At 45.1% G+C, this 25288-nt stretch overlaps 1 protein-coding gene across 1 annotated transcript in view; it reads left to right on the top strand.

Moving 5' to 3' along the window:
- The window catches only part of LOC124711867 (glucose dehydrogenase [FAD, quinone]), a 116226-nt gene that overhangs the window by 68951 nt on the left and 21987 nt on the right, over positions 1-25288 (top strand). The window contains exons 2-4 of the mRNA XM_047242106.1: positions 5974-6320; positions 12400-12608; positions 23240-23442. Coding sequence (XP_047098062.1) covers positions 5976-6320; positions 12400-12608; positions 23240-23442 — 757 coding nt within the window. The 5' untranslated portion in view covers positions 5974-5975. The remainder of the gene's footprint in view (positions 1-5973; positions 6321-12399; positions 12609-23239; positions 23443-25288) is intronic.

A 25288-nucleotide genomic window follows, 5' to 3' on the forward strand; every position in this document is an offset into this window, starting at 1 on the left:
TCACACAGAGTGTCTCCCACGACTCTATTCACGTTTGTACATTTGGAGTGCAAACACATAAAATTCATTGTATGAATTACAACTCCGCTACGCTCGCAAATTTACGTTCAGCCCTTCGTTACATTGTCATGTTGATTTATGGCGTCTTAAGTCGCAACACAGAGTTCTCGGTTTATTAACGAGCCGAGTATTCATCCTTCATGTTACGAGGAAAGAGAGCGCAGGGCACAGGACACGTGGGAGTTTATTGCTCATTGATAGTAAACAGCAACTCGGCAACGACCGGCAGTAGGTACTCACTGAATACGATGCCATAAATCACAGCTGTTGCTCAACCAGACGTCGAAATGAACAAAGGTCTGGCAACGTTGTCTAAGCAAGTTCAACTGCAAACTCAGCAATTTGTCGTTTACGTCGTGCGAGGTGTGCCCAAAACATCCTGGAACTTTGTCTACAAACTTTTTCTGCGCTTACCTTTTAATTATTGTACCTGGTCTCCCTCGAAATACTCTCCTCCCCAATTGATACACAGCTCTCAACGCCGTTTCCACTCCCGGAAGCAGTCTTGGTACGCCTTTTGCTGGAGCGCGCGAAGCGCCGTCTGCGAATTTTCTTTAAACTCGTCTACCGTTGCAAATCTTCGTCGTTTCAACGGGGTTTTCAACTTTGGAAATGAAAGAAGACCCAGGCACCAGGTCAGGAGAATACGGAGGATGAGGCAGCACAGTGATTTCGTTTTTCGTGTAAGAGTCACGCACCGACAGGGATGAATGTACGGGTGCGTTATCTCTGTGAAAGAACCGTGAGTTGTCTCGCCACATTTCAGACCGTTTCCTTCTCACGTTTTTTCGCAGGCGTCGCAACCCGGTTCTATACTACCGTCGATTAACAGATTGTCCCTGTGGCACGAACTCTTGATGAACTTATCTTTCAAAGTCAAATAAAACTATCAGCGTGGCTTTGACACTTGACCTGACCCAACGAGCTTTGTTTGGTCTTAGAGAACCTTTCCCGAACCATTATGAAGATTGAACCTCGGTCTCAACATCATAACCGTAGACCCACGTCTCGTCACCAGTTGTGATTCTCTTAAGGAACATCTCGTTCTCACTTGCGCGATCCAGAAGCTCTTCACAGACTGCAAGGCGAAGGACTTTCTGGTCTTGACTCGTGAGCCGCGCGACGAACGTGGCGGCAACGCAGTGCGTTCCAAGGTGCTCTGCCAGGATTTCATGACACGTTCCAGTTGAAACCCGACAATGTCTCCGACAGTCGGTCTTCGATTGGGTTAAGCACACATTACCATATGTTTTGTTGTGACTTGGCAAGACAGCCAAGCCACTAGGAGGTGAAGCCGAAAGGCACGCGTTTAAGCTCACGCAGGCTGGCGTGAGGTCTGGAACAGTTAAAGGATTTGAGTATAGCAAATAAAGTACGTAGCTGTTGGAATACTTAACTTTAATCCAGAATTGGTGAACATCGGTCTGACGGTACATGCATCACAAGATAAATAGCAATTGATAATGGCGCCTTGCTAGGTCGTAGCAAATGACGTAGCTGAAGGCTATGCTAACTATCGTCTCGGCAAATGAGAGCGTAATTTGTCAGTGAACCAGCGCTAGCAAAGTGGGCTGTACAACTGGAGCGAGTGCTAGGAAGTCTCTCTAGACCTGCCGTGTGGCGGCGCTCGGTCTGCAATCACTGATAGTGGCGACACGCGGGTCCGACGTACACTACCGGACCGCGGCCGATTTAAAGGCTACCACCTAGCAAGTGTGATGTCTGGCGGTGACACCACAGGTTTTATGCATTACTTGGTGTGTCTCTATAAAGTTTTTGAGTTTCTCGCAAAATTTAATATACACGCGTTGCTCCTCTAACTCCGCCATCTGGAAATTCGCTAACTATGCGACACAACGTTCTACTCAATACAGTACCGCAGAATAACTAACAACAGACATACAACAATGAAACTTCCAGCAGTTACTCATTAAACGCAGGCGTGTGCAGGGATGCCAACCGCACTTCGCTGCAACACACCATTCGCGCGAATTAACGAATGTTCAGAAATCTTTTGAACAGACCTCATAAATGGTTCTACCGCATTTCATTGCCACTCGTGTCAGTTCGCGTAAAAGTAACAACAAATTGCTTCCGTTCGTCTGATTTACGCTAAGACATTTCGTCGTCAGTATGATATGTTTTTCCCCCCGCTGAGGTAAAATATTCATCCTACACTCTCGTTAAGAGAGTCACAAGACGAACTCAGCGTCCTTTTCCTTTTCTTTTTTTTCCCTTCCTACCGCGCATAAAAAAAGGTTGGTATTACGAGGGAAACTTACATCACGGGCGGAAATACTCAAGCGACTTGCGCTGAAAGCAGAAGCTCACTGGGAGTTCGTGTTTCTTCCTCTGCCTGTGGGTGACAACCTAACATTCGTTCCAGCCAGTCTGTCAGTTACAATCATGCTACATCTCTGTTTTTAGATAACGAGGAAGAACTTTTATAGCTATCAGAAATATATAAAGTATACTCTATACTCCGTAAGAACAGGACTCGTAAGGTCCAACGGTACAGACCGACCGCCATGTCATCCTCTGACGATGGGCGTCACTGGACACGGATATGGAGGGGCGTGTGGCCAGCATACTGCTCTCCCGGCAGTTGTCAGTTTCCGTGACCGGAGCCGCTACCTGTCAGACAAGCAGCTCCTCGACTGGCCTCACAAAGGCTCTGTGTGCTCCCTGCTTGCCGACAGCACTCGGCAGCGGTGATCTGAAGAGAACCGGTGTTTCCATTGCGGCAAGGGCGTTGGAAAATACATAACCTATGATCGTACAGCAGTACAATGTATGATTATGCATTTTCATAACAATGAACACAAAATATGTGATGCTATTAGAGAGATGACGCGATTGGACATACCATCTAGCTGGAAACTTCTATGATGTTGTTGCTGAATTACATAGAAGCGATGCCTGTGGACTGAAGCTGGATCGTGAATGAGCTTGCAAATTACAGCCTTCGTCAGCAACGAACACCACTCAGCATGGGAGCATGAACTGGGCACCTGTTGTGCAGGTCTAAACGCAGAAACGCTCGCTGAACAGTCACTGAGGAGACGCCGTTCGCAGCGTCTTGGTTCACATGGACGGTTAGTTTTTCAAAACTTGCACGTCTGTTTGCCTGGACACATCTCCGCAGCCATCGTTCACTGCTGTCGTCTATGATGCTATGGTTGTGGATAGCGCCGTTTTTCGATGTACGGTATACTTCAACCACACCGGTGCGGAACAGATAACTTAGCCCTTTCGGAAATGCTTCTACCCTTTGTCCGAAAGCCAATGATTATGCCCTTTTGGACGTCAGGCATATCGCTCCGTTTCCCCATTAGGACAACGACTGCACTGTTTTCCACGTCCCCTGGATGCGCTTTTTATACCCTCCACCGCTAGTGCTGCCACCTGTCGCGTACCAGTGATTATTGCTCGTTGACGTCGAACATAGGCTGCGGTCACATCAACGTGACTGGGGCTTGTATCCACCATCCACTCGCCTGTCTACATGACGCACCAACCCATGTCAACTTCACTTCCATTTTGTGCACAACTACGCCTTCCAGTCCAGTGTACTCTATTCCCTGGTCCCTGTATTTGTTTTCTTGCCTTTTCTTGTAGTTCTCATGATTCTTGTCTCCGCAGCCCTCTAAGGAACCACAGTTTCGGAATGGTTACCACTTTAAAAGCCCATGTGTCACTCCTGTAAGCTGACCTTATTTTTCCTTTTCGGACACATCAGAGATTAGTTTTGAAAACCGTGTTTACTTTGCGAATGCCAATTTTACACTTCTGTTCATTTCTTTTGATGCCCACCTAGGTGTTCACTTCAACGACCCCGAATACAAACAGCAAACTGTTTCCTGACTTCAGTGTTGTAAATGTGTGTGAAATCTTATAGGAGTTGACTGCTAAAGTCATCAGTCCCTAAGCTTACACACTACTTATCCTAAATTATCCTAAGGACAAATACACACACCCATGCCCGAGGGACGACTCGAACCTCCGCCGGTATCAGCCGCATAGTCCACGAATGCAACGCCTGAGACCGCTTGGCTAATCCCGCGCGGCTTCAGTGTTCATTTTGTTCTTTTTATATTTTATTTGGATGTCTGCCACGCTCTGCGGCAGAACGCTGGCCGTACCACCTAAAAATGTCGTGAGCTTGTGGCGCTACGCCCCTTTTTAAACACCAGGATGTGCTATGGCGCTGAACACTTTCAGTCATAAGTGGAAAGAACTAAATCTTGACCTTAACAGACTTCTTTTTCAGCAGCGCGCCACAACGAAAATTGAATTAACGCAGAGCATTGTTTTGTTTAACTTTCTGCAAGTTCGCAAGCTGAGACAGACGAAGATTCAGTTTTGTGCGTATCAAACAATACCCGCTGGCAATTCTTAATATACCGGTCGGTGCCCCTCTTCAATATTCAGTGACCTTCCAAACACAGATCGTTCGCTCGCTTTAATATTCAGTGACCTTCCAAATTCATCAATGAAATTTGGTTCTCAAATCAATCACCACATGATGATGACAGACTAAAATAATCACATATTTTTCTTTATCATATTCCATCATATCAACACGCTTGACTGAGAAACACGTCAACTTTCGTAGTTATCGATGTATATTTTCAAATTAGACACACATGCTCTTAGCATCTAGTTTAAACAAGATCTCATCGTAAAAATGGCATTTTTCCATTTCCAAGATAGCTCTCCATTGTTACAAAACATTTCAACAGTTATTTTCATTCATTAATTTGATTTAAGTCAAAGCCGATAACACGCGCCCCACAGACATACATTACTAGACTGAGAATATCAAATACAAAATCATTGGTACAAATGAATCGTAGCATGGCGGCGAGGGCAAAGGACATGTAAGCAGCTGTTTATTTACTGATAGTCGTAAGAAATGGGTATAAACGGACATAACTACGCTACCTTTAGAGTTTCGACATAATGCTCAGTATATGCGTCGTGTTCGGCTATAAAATTTCGTGAAGAAGAAGTTACAACGAAAGGAACATGTCTCAATGCAACCATAACTAGAAACATTTTACGTATTTTTGCATTTGTACTGTATCGAAGCCTAAATAATGACATTACAGTTTGTCATATCAAAAATACCGGCAATGTTTAAATAGTTTACTTTTATTTAAGGGGTTTAATAAATCTAGTATTAACAGACGTAGCTTAAAGATGTGCTTTCAACCAGTTTTGATCAACTTCGGATTTTCTTCGAATCGTAGTATGCTCATTATCAAACTGCTACTATAAGTTGAACGCTTTATTTGTCGTTATTAACAATCGTGAGTGTTTTTACAAAAGCTAGAGTCTACTTTAAACGTGTGTATACATAACTTGATATTCTTTTCGTAACTGTAGTCTAGAATGTATATGTTAAACTCAACTAGTACGCAAATACTTGCTCAGCTGCAGCATTTATTTAGACCACCTCGTAAAGCTTGCAACGTCATTTCGTTTCAGGAATCATAGTAGTACCATACACAAACTTGCCTCACCAAATGACAGGCTTCAGTAAAAGACGCGCCTTTGCCAGCCTAGTAATGTATGTCTGTGACGCGCCGGCACTGTCTTCTCCCGCCCGACGGTCTTCCCGCGGAGGGCAACAGCGGCCGGCTCACGGAGAGTGGTGGCGTCTGGGAAGATGTCGCCGACTGCAAGTTGTGGGGCCTCTGCCCGATATGCAACAGAATACAAACAGAACATTGAGTACACAACTGAAACGTATTTACTTACAGCCACAATGATTAACACTAATGCTATTCAACGTAGGTCATCATACCGGTGTGATATTGACTCACCTGTCAACTGAGCAGTAGGACGTGTTGTAAATGTCTGGACCTTCCTGTCACGGACGCGGTGAGAGCACGTGGACTGTGTTCGCAGCGATGCCGCAGCCGGCGAGGTTCCGAGCGCGGCCGCTGCTGCTGGCGCTGACGCTGGTGGTGTGGAGTGGCGGTCGGTCGGCTGCCGCGGCGGACAGGCCTTCCATCCTGGAGTCGGCGTTTCACATCCTGGGGGACCTGGTGCAGCAGGCGCAGACCGAGCCGCGGGACATGGCGGACGCGGGCATGCTGGCCGAGTACGACTTCGTGGTGGTGGGGGCGGGCACCGGCGGCTGCACGCTGGCCAGCCGCCTCAGCGAGGTGCCCGACTGGAACGTGCTGCTGCTGGAGGCCGGCCGCGAGGAGAACTTCGTCATGGACGTCCCCATCCTGGCCAGCTTCCTGCAGGTCCGTAGCTCGCCCGCAGTGGCCGCACTGTGTGTCAAACACTGTCACCTGTGGTGATCAGCCGCGACATCACCTACTAGACGCTGCGTCTCAGCAACCCGAGTCGTGACTCACTTCACGGACTGTGCCGAAGCAAAGCGACTGGCAACCCGTCATACAGCCCACTGCTGCCATGGCCAAAGGAAACGATCTGTCCCAGTCTCGAAAAGGTGCTTAGGATGGACAGCATTCAAATACATTTTGTTTATAACAACGGTGATCGAGCTAAGTGACTGCGGATTAAATTACTAGAAGAAATACAGCAATCAGCCACTTTCGGAGTCTGTCTCTTCAAAGTGTAATATTCGTAGCAACAGAGTGTTTCACAATTCATGTTACAGAGGCTGTAGTGGGAACTTAGTAAATGAAGTTTTACATGGGAACTCGCGTTCAAGAAACGTCATTGAATCACCAGTCTTATGACTGGTTCGATGCAGCCCGCCACGAGTTCCTCTCCTGTGCTAACCTCTTCATTTCAGAGTAGCACTTGCAACGTACGTCCTCAGTTATCTGCCAGATGTATTCCCATCTCTGTCTTCCTCTAAAGTTTTGCCCTCTGCAGCTTCCTCTAGTACCTTGGAAGTCCTATCATCCTGTCCCTTCCCCTTCTCTGTGTTTTTCAAAGATTCCTTTGCCCTCCGTTTCTGTGCAGAACCTCCTCATTCCTTACCTTATCAGCCCAACATTTTCAACATTCGTCTGTAGCACCACACCCCAGGTGTTTCTTTTCGCTTGTGTCCTAGTTTCCCTATATTCCATGTTCCACTACCAAATAATGCTGTGCTCCAAACGCACATTCTCAGTAAGTTCTCCCTCAAATTAAGACCTATGTTTGATACCAGCAGACATCTCTTGGCCAGGAATGCGCTTTTCGCCAGTGCTGGTCTGCTTTTGATGTCCTCCTTGTCCGGTCCGTCACTGGTTATATTGCTGTGTAGGTAGAAGAATCCCTTAACTTCTTCGTGACTATCAATCCTGATGTTAAGTTTCTCGTTTTTCTCATTTCTGCTACTCCTCATTACTATCGTCTTTCTTCTATCTGCTCTTAAACAATATTCTGTACCCATTATACTGTTCATTCCAGTCAGCACATCATGTAATTCGTCTTCACTTTCGCTCAGGATAGCAATGTCAGCAGCGAATCGTATCATTGGTATCCTTTCACCTTGAATTTTAATACCACTCCTGAACGTTTGTTTTATTTCCATCATTGCTTCCTCGATGTAGAGATCGAACAGTAGGGCGAAAGACTGCACCCCTCTGTCTTACACACTTTTTAATCCGAGCACTTCGTTTTTGGTCGTCAACTCTTATTCGTTTTTGGTCGTCAACTCTTATTATTCCCTCTTGAGTCTTGTACATGTTGTACATTACCCGCCTCTCTACACAGCCTACCCATTTTTTTCCCAGAATATCGAACATTTTGCACTATTTTACATTGTCGAACCCTTTTCCCAGGTCGACAAATCCCATGAACGTGTCTTGACTGTTCTTTAATCTTGCTTCCATTATCAACCGCTACGTCAGAGTTGCCTCTCTGATGCTTCTACCTTTCCTAAAGATAAACTAATCGTCATGTAACACATCCTCAGTTTTCTTTTCCTCTATTTTATGTTTTTTTCTTGTCAGCAACTTGGATGCATGAGCTGTTAAGCTGATTGAACGATAATTCTCGCATTTGTCAGATCCTGCAGTCTTCGGAATTGTGTGGATGCCATTTTTCCAAAAGTCAGACGCTATGTCGCCACACTCATTCATTCTACACGCCAACGTCAGCTGTCGTTTTGTTGCGACTTTCCCCAACGATTTTAGAAATTATGATGGAATATTACCTATCTATCCTGCCTTATTTGAGCTTAAGGCCTCCAAATCTCTCCTAAATTTTGATTCTACTACTGAATCACACGTCTCTTCTAAATCGACTCCTGTTTCTTCTTCTGTCGCATGAGACGAATCTTCTCCCTCACACAGGCCTTAAATATATTCTCTACATCTATCCGACCTCTACTTTGTATAATTCCCTTTTAATTTCACCGAAGGTTATTTTGATTTTCCTGTATGCTAAGTCAGTCCTTCCGGCAATCATTTCGTTTTCGATTTTCTCACATTTTTCATGCAGTCATTTCGTCTTAGGTTCCTTGAACTTTCTATTTATTTCATTCCTCAGTGAGACTTTTATTTATGTATTCCTGAATTTCCCTGAACGTTATTGCATTTCCTTCTGCCATCGATCAACTAAACTATTTCTCCTGTTACCCACGGTTTCTTCGCACTTACCTTCTTTGTACCTATGTTTTTCTTATAGCTGCTGTGATTTCCCTGTTTAGAGATGTCCATTCCTCTTCAACTGGACCGCCTACTGAGTTATTCGTTATTACTTTATCTATAGCCTTAGAGAACTTCAAGCGTATCTCGTCATTCCCTAATACTTCCGTATCCCACTTCTTTGCGTATAGATTCTTCCTGTCTAATCTCTTAAACTTCAACCTGTTCCTCAATCCTTCTAAATTGTGATCTCGGTCTATATCTACTCCTGGGTGCGCCTTACAATTCAGAATCTGATGTCAGAATCTCTGTGTCACCGTGATGTTATCTAACTGAAATATCCGCATATTTCCCGGCCTTTTCCAAGTATACCTCGTCATTTTGTGATTCTTGAACAGAGTATTCGGTATTCCTAGCTGAAACTTGCTACAGAACTCAATTAGTCTTTCTCCCCTCTCATTCCTCGTCGCAAGTCCATTTTCTCCAGTAACCATTTCTTCCACTCCTTCCCCTACAACTGCTTTACAGCTCCTCATGACTATTTGATTTTCATCTCCCTTTACGTACGTTATTACCCTTTCAATATCCTCATACACTTCCTCTGCCTCTTCATATTCAGTTTGCGACGTCGGCATGTATACCTGAACTATCGATATCGATGATGGTTTCCTATGTATTCTGATAAGAACGACCCTATCACTGAACATAGCAACTCACTCCCAACCATACCTTCCTACTCATAACAAATCCTCCTCCCGTTGTACCACTTTCTGCTGCTGTTGATATCACCCTACACTCATCTGACCAGAAATCCTTGTCTTCTTTTCATTTCACTTCACTGACCCCTACTATATCTAGATTGAGCCTTTGCCTTTCCCTTTTCAGATTTTCTAGTTTCCCTATATCATGTTCAAGCTTCTGAAATTCTCCGCCCCGAATCATAGAACGTTATCCTTTCGTTGGTTATTCAATCTTTTTATCGCGGTCACCTCCCCTTTGTCAGTCGTCCCCCCCCTCCCCCTCGGAATTCCGAATGGGATCTACTCCGGAATCTTTTGGCAATGGCGAGTGTTTTTTTTTTTTTTTTTTTTTTTTTTTTTTAATACAGGCCTCATGTCCGGTGGATGCACGCTAGAGAGCGTCAAAGTTATAGGCCCCTGCCTCTGTAGATGTATGTATACACAGCGTGATTCCGTGATGATGTTACAAAATTTCAAAAATGATGGACAAGGATAAATGTATCAATGTGAGGTAAGTGTCCCTGTACCGCAAACGAACGAGTCTAAAGTTAGAAGGGAAAACCGTTGTGATACCTATGACATATACCGGTACCCTTTTTGCTACGATTAAATAGCATGTAAGTTTCAGAGTTGGTAGTATGGAGCAAAACAAGACAATATGTCCAGTAAACGTACGCTCTAAAACGCATACCTGAGGAGCTAGGAGCACTTGTTCATCTTCGCTAGTGTGGAACCCATCTCCTCCACTGACCAAGTAGTCTTCGCTCTTAAGGTATGCATTTTAGAACCCATGTTCACAGGACATTTTTATCTGTTTTGCTCCACACTACATTACCACCTCTGAAAGTTGCCTGCCCTACAATCACAGCAACAACCGGACAGGTACATGTATTCAACTGTCAGAAGTATCAGAACGGTTTTCGCTTACAACTTTCGAAATGGTTCAAATGGCTCTGAGCACGATGGGACTTAACAGCTGAGGTCGTCAGTCCCCTAGAACTTAGAACTACTTAAACCTAACTAACCTAAGGACATCACACACATCCATGCCCGAAGCAGGATTCGAACCTGCGACCGTAGCGGTCGCGTGGTTCCAGACTGAAGCGCCTAGAACCGCTCGACCACATCGGCCGGCTCCTTACCTCAGACGATACATTTATCTGTCTCCATCATCGTAGAAAGTTTGTGGCATCACGCTGTATATACATACATTTACAGGCCCCGGCGTCCATAACTTTGACGCTCTCTTGCGTCGTTGCATGACGTTACCCGACATGGGTTTCTATGTAAAACTTGATCTACTAAGTCCTCTCTACGACCTATAGAAATGTGTAACATGAATTGTGAAACTTCCTGTATGTATGATTAAGCATAACTCTGGAACGCCTCAAGCAAGAACAAGCAAACTTTGTACACACATGATTTACTAACTGGAAAAAAAAGTGTAAGGTTATGGCTTGCGCAGGCGCTGTTGGAATGAAGACAAGAAACCATGCGATAGAAAAATGGTCGATAAGACCGATTAATAACATCAACCCTTTAATTTATGAAGCGATTAAATGCTCACACTTGAGATGTGTGTGTCCAAGTTGAGTACTGAATTTCACAGAACCTTCCAGAAGGAAGTAATCATTCGCGGAATCGTTAACCCACGACCTTTTGTTCTGAGAAAGAGGAATAAACCTGTAACCGGGTAAACGCTTACGGCAGCTGCAAATAAAAAGAAATCCTTTAGTTGTGACTTGTAGTCGCCATGATCCTTCCGCGAGAGATACAAAGGAGCCAGCAATATACTGCTTGACTCTTCTGGGAACGCACGCTCTCGGAATTTTAACAGTAAACCACACCGTAACGAACGGCGCCTGTCTCGCAATATCTGCAACTGGAGATGGATGAACATCTCAATGCTTTCGCAATTACTAAATGAATCTATGACGAAACATGCTTCCGGTTTCCTCTATCAACGAGGAGGACATTTGTGTTTGACGTCCCGTCGACAACGAGGTCAGCCGCGTGGGATTAGCCGAGCGGTCTGAGGCGCTGCAGTCACGGACTGTGCGGCTGGTCCCGGCGGAGGTTCGAGCCCTCCCTCGGGCATGGGTGTGTCTGTTTGTCCTTAGGATAATTTAGGTTAAGTAGTGTGTAAGCTTAGGGACTGATGACCTTAGCAGTTAAGTCCCATAAGATTTCACACACATTTGAACATTTTTTGACAACGAGGTCATTACAGACGGAGCACAAGCTCGGATTAGGACAGGATGGGGAAGGAAATCGGCCGTGCCCTTTCAAAGGAACCATCCCGGCATTTGCCTGTAGCGATTTACGGAAATCACGGAAAACCTAAATCTGGATGGCCGGACACAGGTTTGAACCATCGTACGTCAGTCCAATTTGCTAGCTACTGCACCATCTCGCTCGGTTTACTTCTTCCCTCCTCTATCAGTCCTGTCTGGGACGGGTCCCAGACTGACGAGGAATGCTCAGGTATCTGTCGAACTATCAATGTGTGGGCGACGTGACAAATCCTACAGGTACCTGCGTTTGGGACATTACGTTGGTGCCGGCCGCTGTGGCCGAGCGGTTCTAGGCGTTTCAATCCGGAACCGCGCTGCTGCTACGGTCGCAGCTTCGAATCCCGCCTCGGGCATGGATGTGTGTGATGTCCTTAGGTTAGTTAGGTTTAAGTAGTTCTAAGTTCTAGGGGACTGATGACCTCAGATGTTAAGTCCCATAGTGCTCAGAGCCATAACGTTGGTAGTCGCTATTAATAACGGCGGTGAATATTTGTCCGGTTCTAGCCATTTGTCCTGTTACACAGTTTTCAATCCTACTGGCGTGTTCGGAATGACGATCGCGTGTCGTTGAGAGATTTATCTTTTGTCGGATGGGTGAGACACAACGCGTCTTTGGTCTTAACGTGATATTCGAGATGATGTGTGTTCTAGCTGTGTCTTACTGGAATTGTTGCGTGTCTGTCAAACTGTCTTTGATTTACTGCCGCGCAGTTCTCAGGCACTGTGCCGGTGTGGTTGCAGTTCACGGAAGCGAACTGGAAGTACAAGACGGAGCCGTCGGACCAGGCGTGCCTGGGGCTGCGCAACCGCCAGTGCAACTTCCCGCGCGGCAAGGTGATGGGCGGCTCCAGCGTGCTCAACTACATGATCTACACCAGGGGCAACCGGCGCGACTACGACAACTGGGAGCGGCTCGGCAACACCGGCTGGGGCTGGGACGACGTCTTCAGGTCAGGCTGACTGCCCCTCTGCCACTCTGGCCTCACCTCTGTCCGGCTGACGTCAGGGCTAATCATAGACGTGGCGTGGACGAGTGCTGCACCGCTCCTCAAGCTCTCACTTACTTCCCCCTAAGTATATATGTTTCAAGCCACCACATGGTTTGTGGTGGAGACTACGTTTTGCACCCTTCTCTGTTCCAGCTGAGAAACATGCGCGGAAAAAACGACTGTTGGTGATCTGCGTAGGTTTGAATATCCCTAACGTTGTCTTCATGGTCAGACCGCGAGATCCACGTATGTAGATGCAATATATACTTGTTCTAGGAACAGACGCTCTAGGAGTTACAGCAGTAAACCACTCCGTTATGGCGCCCAACGCTTGTTTTTGAGCGTCTGCGACTCATTTTCGCGACGCTTTCGTGTTTACGAGCCTGCGAGGAAACGCGCTGTCATTCTTCGGATCATCTCCATGTCCCCTGCCAATCCCTTCTAGCGCACGTGCCACGCTGATGAACAATACTATGGTATCGGTCGACCCAGTGTTTCGCAGGTTACTTCCTTCGCTTATTCACTATACTACCTAAGCATTCTACCAATGAATTTCAGTCTGCCTTTTCTACAATTAGTTTTATGTGGTCTATCGACTTCTGGTCCACGTACAAGAGCAACGGTGACCCAGCCGTTACCGTGTTCATTCGTATCCTTGTTAGCGAGAGTGAAGTTCAAAACTCCACCGCAAAACACCGATGTCCCACGCAAGATGACTTGGGCGCCTACGAAATCCTTGGTAGTAATAGAAATGTCTTCTAGTGCTTTAAAAACTGTAAGACGCGAACACCTACTCCTCCTAAAATAACGCGGCATAACTAATCTGCAGAACAGCTGGAGAACAAAAGTCATTCCGTATGCATACTCATAGATCATTAATGTATGTGATTGCTTCCAGTTATTGTTCGGCAATAGTGCAATCACGCAACGACGGGCCTCGCCGCCTAATTTTACACGCAGTAGGTTACATTTCTTTATGTTGACTATCAACTCGAAAATCCGTGCACCAAGCATCAATCCTCTGCCCGTCTTCGTGCATTTCGCTAGAATTTTCTAGCCATGTGACTACTCTGTACCTGTAACAGCATCAGCACCATTCCTTCACAAATTAATGCATTTAACGTGACACGCAAATGTTTACAATATATTCTACTGTGGTAAATATTTTTGCCAATTAGTTTCTTACATTCAAAGACGACTGACATATGAATATTCGTAGGATGAGTCAGCAATACATTTATATCATTATTGAGTGAATTACGCTCTACAGCTCAGAAGTGTGCGACATTAATGAACACCAATACGAGATATTACTGTCTGGAAATCTGTATAGTGAGTAGGATGTGCCGGGTACTGCGGTTGGAGCCTGTGCAAAATGCAAACACAGAAAAGTAGCCTGTAAAATACGGGATTGGGTCCCTTCTGTAGGACGAAGAAGACAGAGGAGAGCGTGGAGGAGTAAAGGCAGTCCTTAAAAGTACCGTCTTCACTCACCGAAAGTCCAGTCCTGAGTGCCGAACTTCCCGCAGCGAACTTCCCCCAAGTAGACGGTAGAGACCAGAGGGATTCTTACCGTCACCAACTTAACAACTGTCCAATGACCACCGAATAGCTACAAATCTCTTTGCCTTGACTGAGAAAGCTACGTTGGCTTCCCTGTTTCTACCCTAACAGACAGCCAGATGTTGCACTGCTATCATATAAAAGACAAATTCAACGTACACATTCACTCACTCATTCATACAGATGATAAAAGGAAATTTGGGAGCACAAACTGCAGGTGATGTACATAAGATTAGATGCTTACTGGAAAAATTGATACTTTAAAGTTATTGTGTACAACTGAATGGGGACAAACACGAAGTACAAAACTAAATTACAAATAATTATGCGTGGCAGTACGAAATACAATTTAAATATTATGAAACGAATCTAACAGAGACGTTTCACTTGGAACACAGTTTCGCTTCGGAAGCATGCCTTCAGAAAGGTATAGCGGTGCGTAAACACCGCCTTACGTAAAGCCTCGTGGGGAACCCCCGTACGACTACGGCGGTAAGGGGAATGAACGGGAGAGGAAGTGCAGGGCGCCAATGATTTCCGCCACGGAGTCCCCGGCGTCTCCCAGCGTGAACGCCACTGCCGCTCCTCTGTCTGCTCAACACGCCGCAGGCCCACTGGATTTCCCGTGTCAGTCTGCAATGCGTCGCAGCCCGCTATCCTATTACCCGGCAAGGCGAACTGGTTACCTGAGATGTGCAAATTCTCCTTCCAACCTGCTGGCCCCTGTCTCCGCCGGAACCATTAAAGTAGCTCAACCTGACACAACGGAGAGACGGGAGCGCAAGTGTTCTGAAGCACAGTGTCTAAAGCAGGCCGACTTGGGTTTCAGCAAGCCTGTCAAGCTTCGTAGGACCCATTTATCCTGCTACATCTGACCGTAGGTTGCACCATCAATCCAGCGTGACTACAGAATAGCCAGGTATATCCTTGCGTAGATAGTCCCACTGCAACTCATTTATCATAACGGTGCCAGCAGTAAAATTAACAAACCAAACTTATAAGAGATCGACGAGAAACTAACAGTTGGGGATTATGTACCAAGTCCAGCAGGGGAAAAGCTTCCGTGGTTTATAAGGGTGCAACAAATAAATGTGAAGGTGTCTTACAGTACAAATTGTATAAAAAGTTACTAAACACTCATTCGGGAACCTCTAGCACGTTACTTGTTTGTAAATTTGACAATCAGTTTCCTCACTCTACAAATATTTTGAAAGAGGACAAAGACATAGTGGCTGTCAAACGTGTGGAACTGTGTGCGAAGGACTTGAGGCCATTTAGTGGGACATAGGCTTTCTCAATTTAGGGCAAACATTGATTGAAATAGGACAAAAAACATGGCTCCGAGGATATTAAAAAACACACTCTGGTGATATGTAACATAGTTCGAAGAAAACTTAGCATAAAAGAAAAGCTTTTTTTTTCTAGATTAAAATAGTACGAAAAATTAATTTCGCCGGCCGAAGTGGCCGTGCGGTTCTAGGCGCTATAGTCTGGAGCCGAGCAACCATTACGGTCGCAGGTTCGCATCCTGCCTCGGGCATGGATGTGTGTGACGTCCTTAGGTTAGTTAGGTTTAATTAGTTCTATGTTCTAGGCGACTGATGACCTCAGAAGTTAAGTCGCATTGTGCTCAGAGCCATTTGAACCAATTAATTTCGTGTTTCCTGCAATCCATTTGGGAAATTTAGAATGAACTATTTTGTTAACTTAGAATGATTTCAGTGAAACTGCAGAGCACATCCTGGAAAAAGTAATCAAAATTTATATAATTGGGGTCGTATTTGACTGACAAACCGCAGTTTACTTGGTATTGCAGTATAACAGGTATCTTCAAGTTCTTAAATGCAAGAGATCTCTACTTTCAGAGACGGTTCTGATTACTACAGAAAACGTGTATTAGAGGTGAACTGATGATGGTTCGAACTGACCATAGTCAGTACTAGTCTAGACAGGGTGAACTTGCACAAAGAACCGTTCTTATCGAAATAAAGAAATAAATAATCCCAAAAATACGGCCAAAGGCAAACAGGAACAAATAAAAATGAACCATTTTCTCGCCAACTGTGACCCAAAATGAATATATGTTTCACTGAGCCTCGTCTTCTGATACTCAGGTAAAAAAGAAAAAAAAATCAATTGGAATCCTCCTCATAACAATACAGTGGAAGCGTACAGAAATAACAGCTACGTAGCGTATTATAGAGGGATGACGGACAGGCAAGCACAATTCATTCAGCCTGCTTGTGTTGGGCACAGCATGGCTTGGATGGGAGTAAAAGGGCCTCTCCGTTCTGCTGATAAAGTGCGGTGATTTGCCTGTCTGGCTAACAGGCGAGCATTGGCAGGCTAAAAGCAGATTTTGTACTTCTCTGCTGGTTACCCAGTCAGAGGGACTACACAGTCCCGCTTACGCCTGAATAACAGGCAGGGCAAGTGGTACTAGTGTACACTCCAGTACTCTGACAATCGGAGCGCTGCCACGCGCTACACCACGTCTGTACGCGTCTATTACTGTAGTCTGGTCCAAATCACTTTGTAGTTGACGCCTGTCACTCGCCGCGACAGCGCTGACACACCGGCTGTCAGCTGCCGCTCCGTTATAGGTGACTCACAAACGGGGCGGATTACTTCACAAATGATAAGGCGTAACGCGGAGCAGTGTTGGAGCGGCCAGCACGAGGTATGATGAAAATGCGAGAGTCTCTGTCGGCAGCTGACTTTAAGTGGCAAATGATTGAACTGTAGCAGACGGCGCGCCTTTCAGCCCTGAATTCAGACTGATGCCCTAACCCAACCACAACCACAACTTTGTTATGTGCAAACTTATCCGAGGAAACCGCGGTCAACAATCAGCGGCATAATAAAAAGCACGATGGCTTTGTTCACAGCAGCCAAAGCAAACTTAAGATAGAAAAATTTCATTTTCAGAGTTTTTTTTTATAATATATTAAAGGGAACTGTCATCGATTGGTTGCCTGAAACTATCTTCACAGTGGTCTCACGAACTGCCGCTTTGCCAGCCGATGATCAGATCTTGTTGATACTTGGTCGAATATTATAGACGATACTGGCAAATTCCATACGAAAAAAAAGAATAGTAGGAAGAAAAATAAAGCCAAATAAAAAAGGTTAACGCGATAATGAAAATGACGCGGGAAAGCGTTACAAATTAAAGAAATAACATTTACATCAATTAATTGAATAAAAATAATAACGAAAGTCTACTGACTAGATTTAGAAATAAAAACAAAAAATTGTGGTTCACGAGTTTCGAACTAAAAACGTCGTACACGACAGGCAAATGCGCTGACCACTACGCCAGAACACTATGACACGATACCTACAGCTGTTACATTTCGGACTGTCATAGTCCAGTAGCAACGATGAACTGCAGCCTTCAAAAATTTGGCTTCGCGTAATGCCGTGCGAATCTTTTCTAGTGTAAGTCCATCTCTGTGATTACAACTACTGCATTTGTGACGTTGGACTGCGTGTAGTGCAGAAGGACCAGTAGTGTTTCATTAGCGCTGTGTACGAAACGCAATGTATATCGTCTGCATCGTTTGTCTGTATGTTGGTATGTCTAAGTGGGAGGGGGGGGGGGGGGGAGGACTGCTTGGTCATCGGTCGCTGCCTGTGCGTGTGTTTTGTTCTGTGGTTATCATATGTGATGAAATACGAAATTAAGCGGTCAGATTCAGGAGTCGGTATCGAAAGAAAACAAGAAAGAAAGCCGGACAAGGCGAACTGACCAACTTTTCTGGCAGTTTGACAATGGTCCATGGTTCGGGCGTGACCATGACCGCTCTGACTGGAAGAAACCTGTGAAGTATCATCTATCAACTAATTTTAATCGGACTACAAAAATGGAAAAAGTAAGTGCAGCGTATCTCATGTTGGCTGCTCACCACGCCTTGCTGGCAGTATTTGTAAAACTATCATCCCTGTTGATGCTGCAAATCTGTGGTTGCTGATTCACCTGCTGTTTCAATCGCGGATGATAATACCGACGCTTCGTTCGAATCTTCGCTCACTGATTATGCAACATTTTCAGTTTCATCGTCCACCGCAGTATCTCACCTCTAGTAATCACAAACACACTTTTTTGCGTAACACAAATTCTACAGTCGCAGTAAAAACAAACTGGTCGTGTGGTCTAGTTCCCGCCGGCACGGTAGCTCAGCGTGTTCGGTCAGACAGCCGGTTGGCCTCTGTAATAAAAAAACTGAGTGGAAGGATTAACAAACGAACTTGAAAAGATGTCATCGTGACGTCCGCAACGACCAAACACAACGATCAACAACGAACAAAACGCACAAAAAAGTGGTCATCGTTTCCGACTGGTAGAGCCGAGGTCCCGGGTCTGATTCCCGGTAACCGTCTCAAATTTTTACTCTGATGGAAAGATCTGGGAGGAGGACACCTGAAAAGCTGTTGAATATGAAACCTTCTGGCAAGGGAAACCCCTTGATGTTACCGGGGATCGACCCCATGTTGTTCCTGTAGATTTATGCAATTTGATTCCTCAGACACTGCGTACCTGCTGTGCACTTTTGGGCTTAAATCAATCGCCTTTCGACTTGAAGTCCTAAACTTCTTCGTAAGGTTTGCCAAAATATTCTTCTCTGCATAGCTATAACATTCAGTGATTTTATAAGTTCTGTTCTTTGTCTGCCCCGTCTCGAGCGGATTCCAGTAACAACCTCACTTCTAGGCGGAGTAGTGGATGTCCTTGGAAGTAGCGGATGCCCTTGGTCTCGCTCTTTTTGTAGTATTTTCCAAGGACTTCTGTCCTCTCTGTTTCAGGTGATTCACCATTATTTTGTTTGCTCTATCCATTTACTTTTTAACATCTGTGTGACGACATTTCTAACTCTTCCATTTTTCTCACAGTCCATGTTTTTAGTTCTTTCTTTGTAGAGCATGAACTGACGAGTGTTATAATCTGTTGTGGGTACGAAAAACAGATTGAGATCCATAAGTAGCCATCTATAGCCATCTCCCAGAGTTCAGTAATACTTTATTACCTGATTTGGGGTAATGCCATCATCAGATACGTCACTTAAGAATTAAAGTAAGTGTATTGGTATCCGTCTGACATATTACTCGATTCTTATGACAGGATGCATCTTTTTCCACCGTTAGACGCGACCGTGCACACGATAAACTCACTTCCGGCTTCCGTTCCCACAATACTTTCGAACGAAGATTACATTACTGGTCATAAGCTTTTTGAGAATCATTCGGAAGTGAAATTATTGTAATGTAACTCAAGATGTGGACGATAAGCAATTCAGCAACGTGAACGATACGCAGCCCAGCCAACTAGAGAATAGAAACTTCGGAAGTGTCGTGTTACAGAAGAATGCTGAAGATTGAATGGGTAGATCGCGCAACTAATCAAGACGTCCTGAATGGAATCGGGAAGGAAAAGATGTGTGGCGCAACCTGACTGAAAGAAAGGGTCAGTTGACGGGACACATCAAAGAATTGTTGGTTTGGTAATGGAGGGAAGTGTACGAGCAAAACTATTAAGGGAGGACCTAGGCACGAGTACAAATGGAAGCAGTTTGTAGTAGTGACACAGAGATGGAGGGGCTTGCACAGAATAGACCTGCGTGCAGAGCCGCATAGAGCCAGTCTTCAGACTGAAGACCACCACCACCATAACAACAACTCACATACACACCAATACAGATGGTGTGAATCGTACGTACATGATAGTGATAGTTTCATTCCCAAAAGTCGAAGTACAGTGTCAGTGAAATAGTTCGGTGCTTGTTACCCGAGTTCATATGTTTCCCGTACCTTACAGTCGCCGTAGACCTAAAGTAACAGTGAATTTGGAATCGCAACAAACAATGTTTATTTTTGTGGACGGTATCAGATGACTTAACCGCGAACATGAAATGTATTCGAAGATACGAATACAAACAACAATCAGCTGTCTAGGGTAATGGCGACAATGAAAGTTTTTTGCCGGACCTGGACTCGAACACTAACCTCCTGCTTCGCGTTCGCCTCAGCCGCTTGAGCTGTCCGTGCGCGACTCACGGCCAGACACAGACTTCCGTACCTCGTCTTTCGTGCGTCACAACTTGTACTCATACACACACGTTACGTACTTTCCGTGCAGGGGAGGGCATTATGACTGAAAGTCGTTGCTTGGTAACTGCGGATAAATACGATATTCCAATGGCTGCGTTGTTAAGACGAACGATGCAATGCAGTATCGAAAACTATGAACAGTATTTTCACCTTCCGTTTTTTTCCCCTTAGGTAGTAGACTTTGCCTGTTACGACATATCCTTACAAACTTCTGTTCCACAAGGTTAAACGATTTTCTGATTATCCATTCGGTTATAAAATCTTCTCGGGCTGACAACTGAGTCAACCATCTTCCCCTGAAGATAGCAAATAAGAAACTTGCTGAAACGTTGCCAGAGAACAACGCATTGACTCGACTGTCAACCCGAAAAGATTTTATCATCAAGATTCGCCGAGAAAGCCTGCACTTTCAAATATCCATGTGGTTCTTTAAGTAATTAATGATTTTTTTAGACTGGTAGTTAAATCCAATTTTGAGTATTCGTTCTCGTTTAGTTTTGACACTTGGTTTCTCCATTTATTTCTATATATAGTGTCTCCACTTTCATATGCTGTCGTAGACTGAGGTGACAAAAATCAAGGGATACCTCCAAATTGTATGCCGGACCTCCTTTTACGGGCTAGTGCAGCATGTCGACATTGCATGGATTCAGAAAGTCGTTCGAAGTCCCGTGCCGAAATACTGAGCCATGGTACCTCTAGAGCTGTCCGTAATTCCGAAAGTGTTGCCGGTGCAGGATTTTGTGCACGAATTTACCTCTCGATTATGTCCCATAAATACTCGATGGAATTGATGTTGGGCGATAGGGGTGGTCAGATCATTTGCTCCAATTGTCCAGGATGTTCTGACATGGCGCATTGCCATCCACAAAAATTCCATCCTTTCTTGAGAACATGAAGTCCACGAATGGCTGCAGAAGTTCTCCAGGCAAAAGAATATAACTATTTCCTGACTATGATCGGTTTCGTTGGACCAGAAGATCCAGTCCATTCCACGTACACACAGCTGAAACCATTAAGGGACCACCACCACATTGTAGAGTACCTTGTTGACAACTTGAGTCCACGGGATCTGCGCCATACTCTAACACTACCATCAACTCTTACCAACTGAAATCGGGACTCATATGAGCAGGCCATGGTTTTCCGGTAGTGTAGGGAAACCAGAAGCCGGCCGGGGTGGCCGAGCGGTTCTAGGCGCTACAGTCTGGAACGGTCGCAGGTTCGAATCCTGCCTGGGGGCACGGATGTGTGTGGTGTCCTTAGGTTAGTTAGGTTTAAGTAGCTCTAAGTTCTAGGCGACTGATGACCTCAGAAGTTAAGTCCCATAGTACTCAGAGCCATTTGAACCATTTTGAACTGTGGGTCTATGAATACTGAATTCACTAACGATTTCCGAAATGGAATGTGCCACGTGCCTAGCTGTAACTACCGTTTAGTGCTCAAATTGTGTTAATTTGCGTCGTGCGGCCATAATCACGTCGGAAACCTTTCCACACGAATCACCTGACAAGGGAACCTCCCCTTCGCACCCCCCTCAGATTTATTTATAAGTTAGCACAGTGGATAGGCCTTGAAAAACTGAACACAGATCAATCGAGAAAACAGGAAGAAGTTGTGTGGAACTATGAAAAAAAAATAAGCAAAATATACAAACTGAGTAGTCCATGCACAAGATATGCAACATCAAGGGGTATTTGAGCTTAGGAGCGCCGTCGTCCCGTGGTTAGCGTAAGCAGAGGCGGAACGAGAGGTCCTTGGATCAAGTCTATACTCGAGTGAAAAGTTTTAATTTCTTTATTTTCCCAAAGTTATCATCCGTCCGTTCGTTCATTGACGTCTCTGTTCACTGTAATAAGTTTAGTATCTGTGTTTTGCGACCGCACCGCAAAACCGTGCGATTAGTAGACGCAAGGACGTGCCTCTCCAATGGGAACCGAAAACATTTGTTAGCAAGGTCATAGCTGAACCGATTCCTCCACACGAAAACACGTCTGATATATTCTATAGGACACTGGTAACGGCATGTGCGTCACATGACAGGAATATGTTGTCGACCAACCTAACTTGTACACTTGGCGGATGGGTAAAAAGATTCTTCTACCTTGCCCTATTTAGGTTTTCTTGTGGATGTGATAACAACTCCCAAAAAAGTGATGAAAACATAAGAGTTTGTCACATTAAATGCAACAAATGAATGCAACAGTTTCACAGTCGCAGTTTTCCCTGTGCTCTGTCAAAACATATATTTGTAACGTTTTCAAATTTTTCCGTATGTAGACCGTCAAATCGTGCATATGTCCAAGCAAATCTGAACATGTCCTGGAATTTTGGAGAGCGAAGTTGATTGTGTGTGAGTGCCTGAACTTTGATAATTCTGAAAATAAAAAATTAAACTTTTCACTTGAGGGAAGACTTGAACCAAGGACCTCTTGCTCCGCAGCTGCTCACGCTAACCACAGGACCACGGCGCATCTGAGCTCACTTTATCCTAAATGTTGCCTATCTTGCACATAGACTACTCAGTCTGTATATTTTACTAATTTTTTTCATAGTTCCACACAACTTCTTCCTGTTTTCTCGATTGATCTGTGTTCAGTTTTTCAAGGCCTATCCACTGTGCCAACTTATGACTAAATCTGAGGGGCGTGCGATGTGGAGGTTCCCTTGTAAGTAAAATGACAGCTCCGTCTATGCACTGCCCTTTTATACGTTGTGTACGCCACCTGTGTATGTGCATGCCGGTGCCCCACGACTTTTGTCACGCCAGTGCACGTATTATGCTCCTTCATAGTGAGGATGATTTACGGTATTTTCTCTGAGAGAGAAATTACAATCGGTGTGAAATTGACTTGGCTGAGGGTCCACTTTCGGAGCACAAAGTGAAAGCAACTTGCAGACGATGGCACGGCGCGTTGCAGGTACTTCCTGAAGTCGGAGGACATGTCGATCCCGGAGCTGGCGCGCGACACCAAGTACCACCGCACGGGCGGCCCGCTCACCGTCAGCTACGCGCCCTACCGCTCCCCGCTGGCGCAGGCCTTCGTCGAGGCGGCCCACGAGATGGGCATGCCCATCGTCGACTACAACGGCGCCACGCAGACCGGCTTCTCCTACCTGCAGAGTGAGTGCCGCCGCCCGCACGCCGCCTTCCTCAGCGCTACGAGGCCGCTCGCTCCAGCAGTTCGTGCTGAAATCTCATTTTCACTAACAAACAACTCCCAGTTGTACTTCCGTGTGTATCGACATATGTATCCCGAAAGTCACGTGATCGCTCGTAGCGGTTGCTACGAGGGCTATCCACAAAGTACATTACGTTTTGGAATTAAAAATAAATAAAGTATTTGAAATTTTTTTTATTATATACAGATGAAAGCCACACTTAAATACTACTTTACTACATGGTTGCCATTTAAATTAAGGCACTTATCGTAGCGATGGACGAGCTTGGAAATTCGTTCGTCGTAAAATTCAGCCGCCTCCGCCTTCAACCACGTGGTTACCTCTTCTTGAAGCTGTGCGTCGTCATCAAAACGCTGCACAGCCAACCACTTCTTCATTGCTGGGAATAAGTGGAAGTCGCTCGGTGCCAGGTCGGGACTGTACGGCGGATGAGGAAACAACTCCCACTTAAAAGATTCGAGAACTTCACGAGTGGCATTTGCCGTGTGGGTCCGGGCGTTGTCGTGAATCGGCAAGATCTTTGAGCCCAACTTTCCCCTGCGCTTGTTTTGTATTGCTCTTCTGACGTTGTGCAGAGTTTGGCAATACCTTTGAGAGTTTATTCTAGTGCCTCTTTCCAGGAAATCCACAAAAATCACACCTTTTCTGTCCCAAAAGAAGAGGTAACCACGTGGTTGAAGGCGCAGGCGGCCGAATTTTACGACGAACGAATTTCCAAGCTCGTCCATCGCTACGATAAGTGCCTTAATTTAAATGGCAACTATGTAGAAAAGTAGTATTTAAGTGTGGCTTTCATCTGTATATAATAAAAAAAATTTGAAATACTTTATTTATTTTTAATTCCAAAACGTAATGTACTTTGTGGATAGCCTTCGTACTTTGAGAACCCTATAGCTCTATTTTTTATAGAACAAATTACCTTCAAATCTCTCACTAGGAGATGGTCACCACCAACATTCCGCTCCGCAAGATCAGACATTAAACATAATTTAATCCCGAATGGATGTTTCGCTGTCCCCTGGAGTGTGTGCTGTTTTGAGTCTTCCTCATATTAATATTATATGGTGAACCGGAAGTGGAACACAGACGCCTGCCTGTCTTTCACAGACAGTCGTCTTAAAGACTGGGCTAACGCCCTTACTGCCTCAGCTACTCAGTTACAGCTCACTACTCTCCCTCAAAGCTTCAACGCTGCCATCTTGCCTCTTTCCCAAGAAACGGCTTCACTGTACAGAAGCCGTTGTTTCCAGAAATAATCTTTCACAGTGCGTTGCAGTTCTGTCCGTGAGGGCGAGTGGCGAGTCGTGATTGGATAGCTCAGCCGATTAGCGCATTGTCCGTGAAAGAGGGGCCAGTCACGGTCCGACACCAAATTTTGATGCACTCCAAAGTTCAATAGTAAGCTGTTAGACAGAGTAGGAGCACCTACTGCCTGCGGTACCAGGTGGACATAGAAAAGACACGAAACGACAGAGAGAAAACAGATCACAAACACTTTCTGCAACATCAAATATGACGTCCACAACGAAAATGGATTTACTATTCGTAACTTAAAGAGCAACACGTACAACCACCGTCTTAATAACAACACAAAGTCACACATATCTAGTATTTTAGCAGTGCTCATCCATAAAACAAAAGCATTCGAAAACTATTGCTCTGATACTTCTGTCAGCGGCAATGAAAACTCCACTCTGAACACCGTTCTGTGCGCTGTTTGCATTTAAGAAAACTTTCGAAGCACTTTCTTTTGCCAACCTCAAAGCGTTTCCCTACAAAAATAGCAC

This window comes from Schistocerca piceifrons, chromosome 8 (assembly GCF_021461385.2).
Source record: "Schistocerca piceifrons isolate TAMUIC-IGC-003096 chromosome 8, iqSchPice1.1, whole genome shotgun sequence".
In the NCBI taxonomy this organism is placed as follows: domain Eukaryota; kingdom Metazoa; phylum Arthropoda; class Insecta; order Orthoptera; family Acrididae; genus Schistocerca; species Schistocerca piceifrons.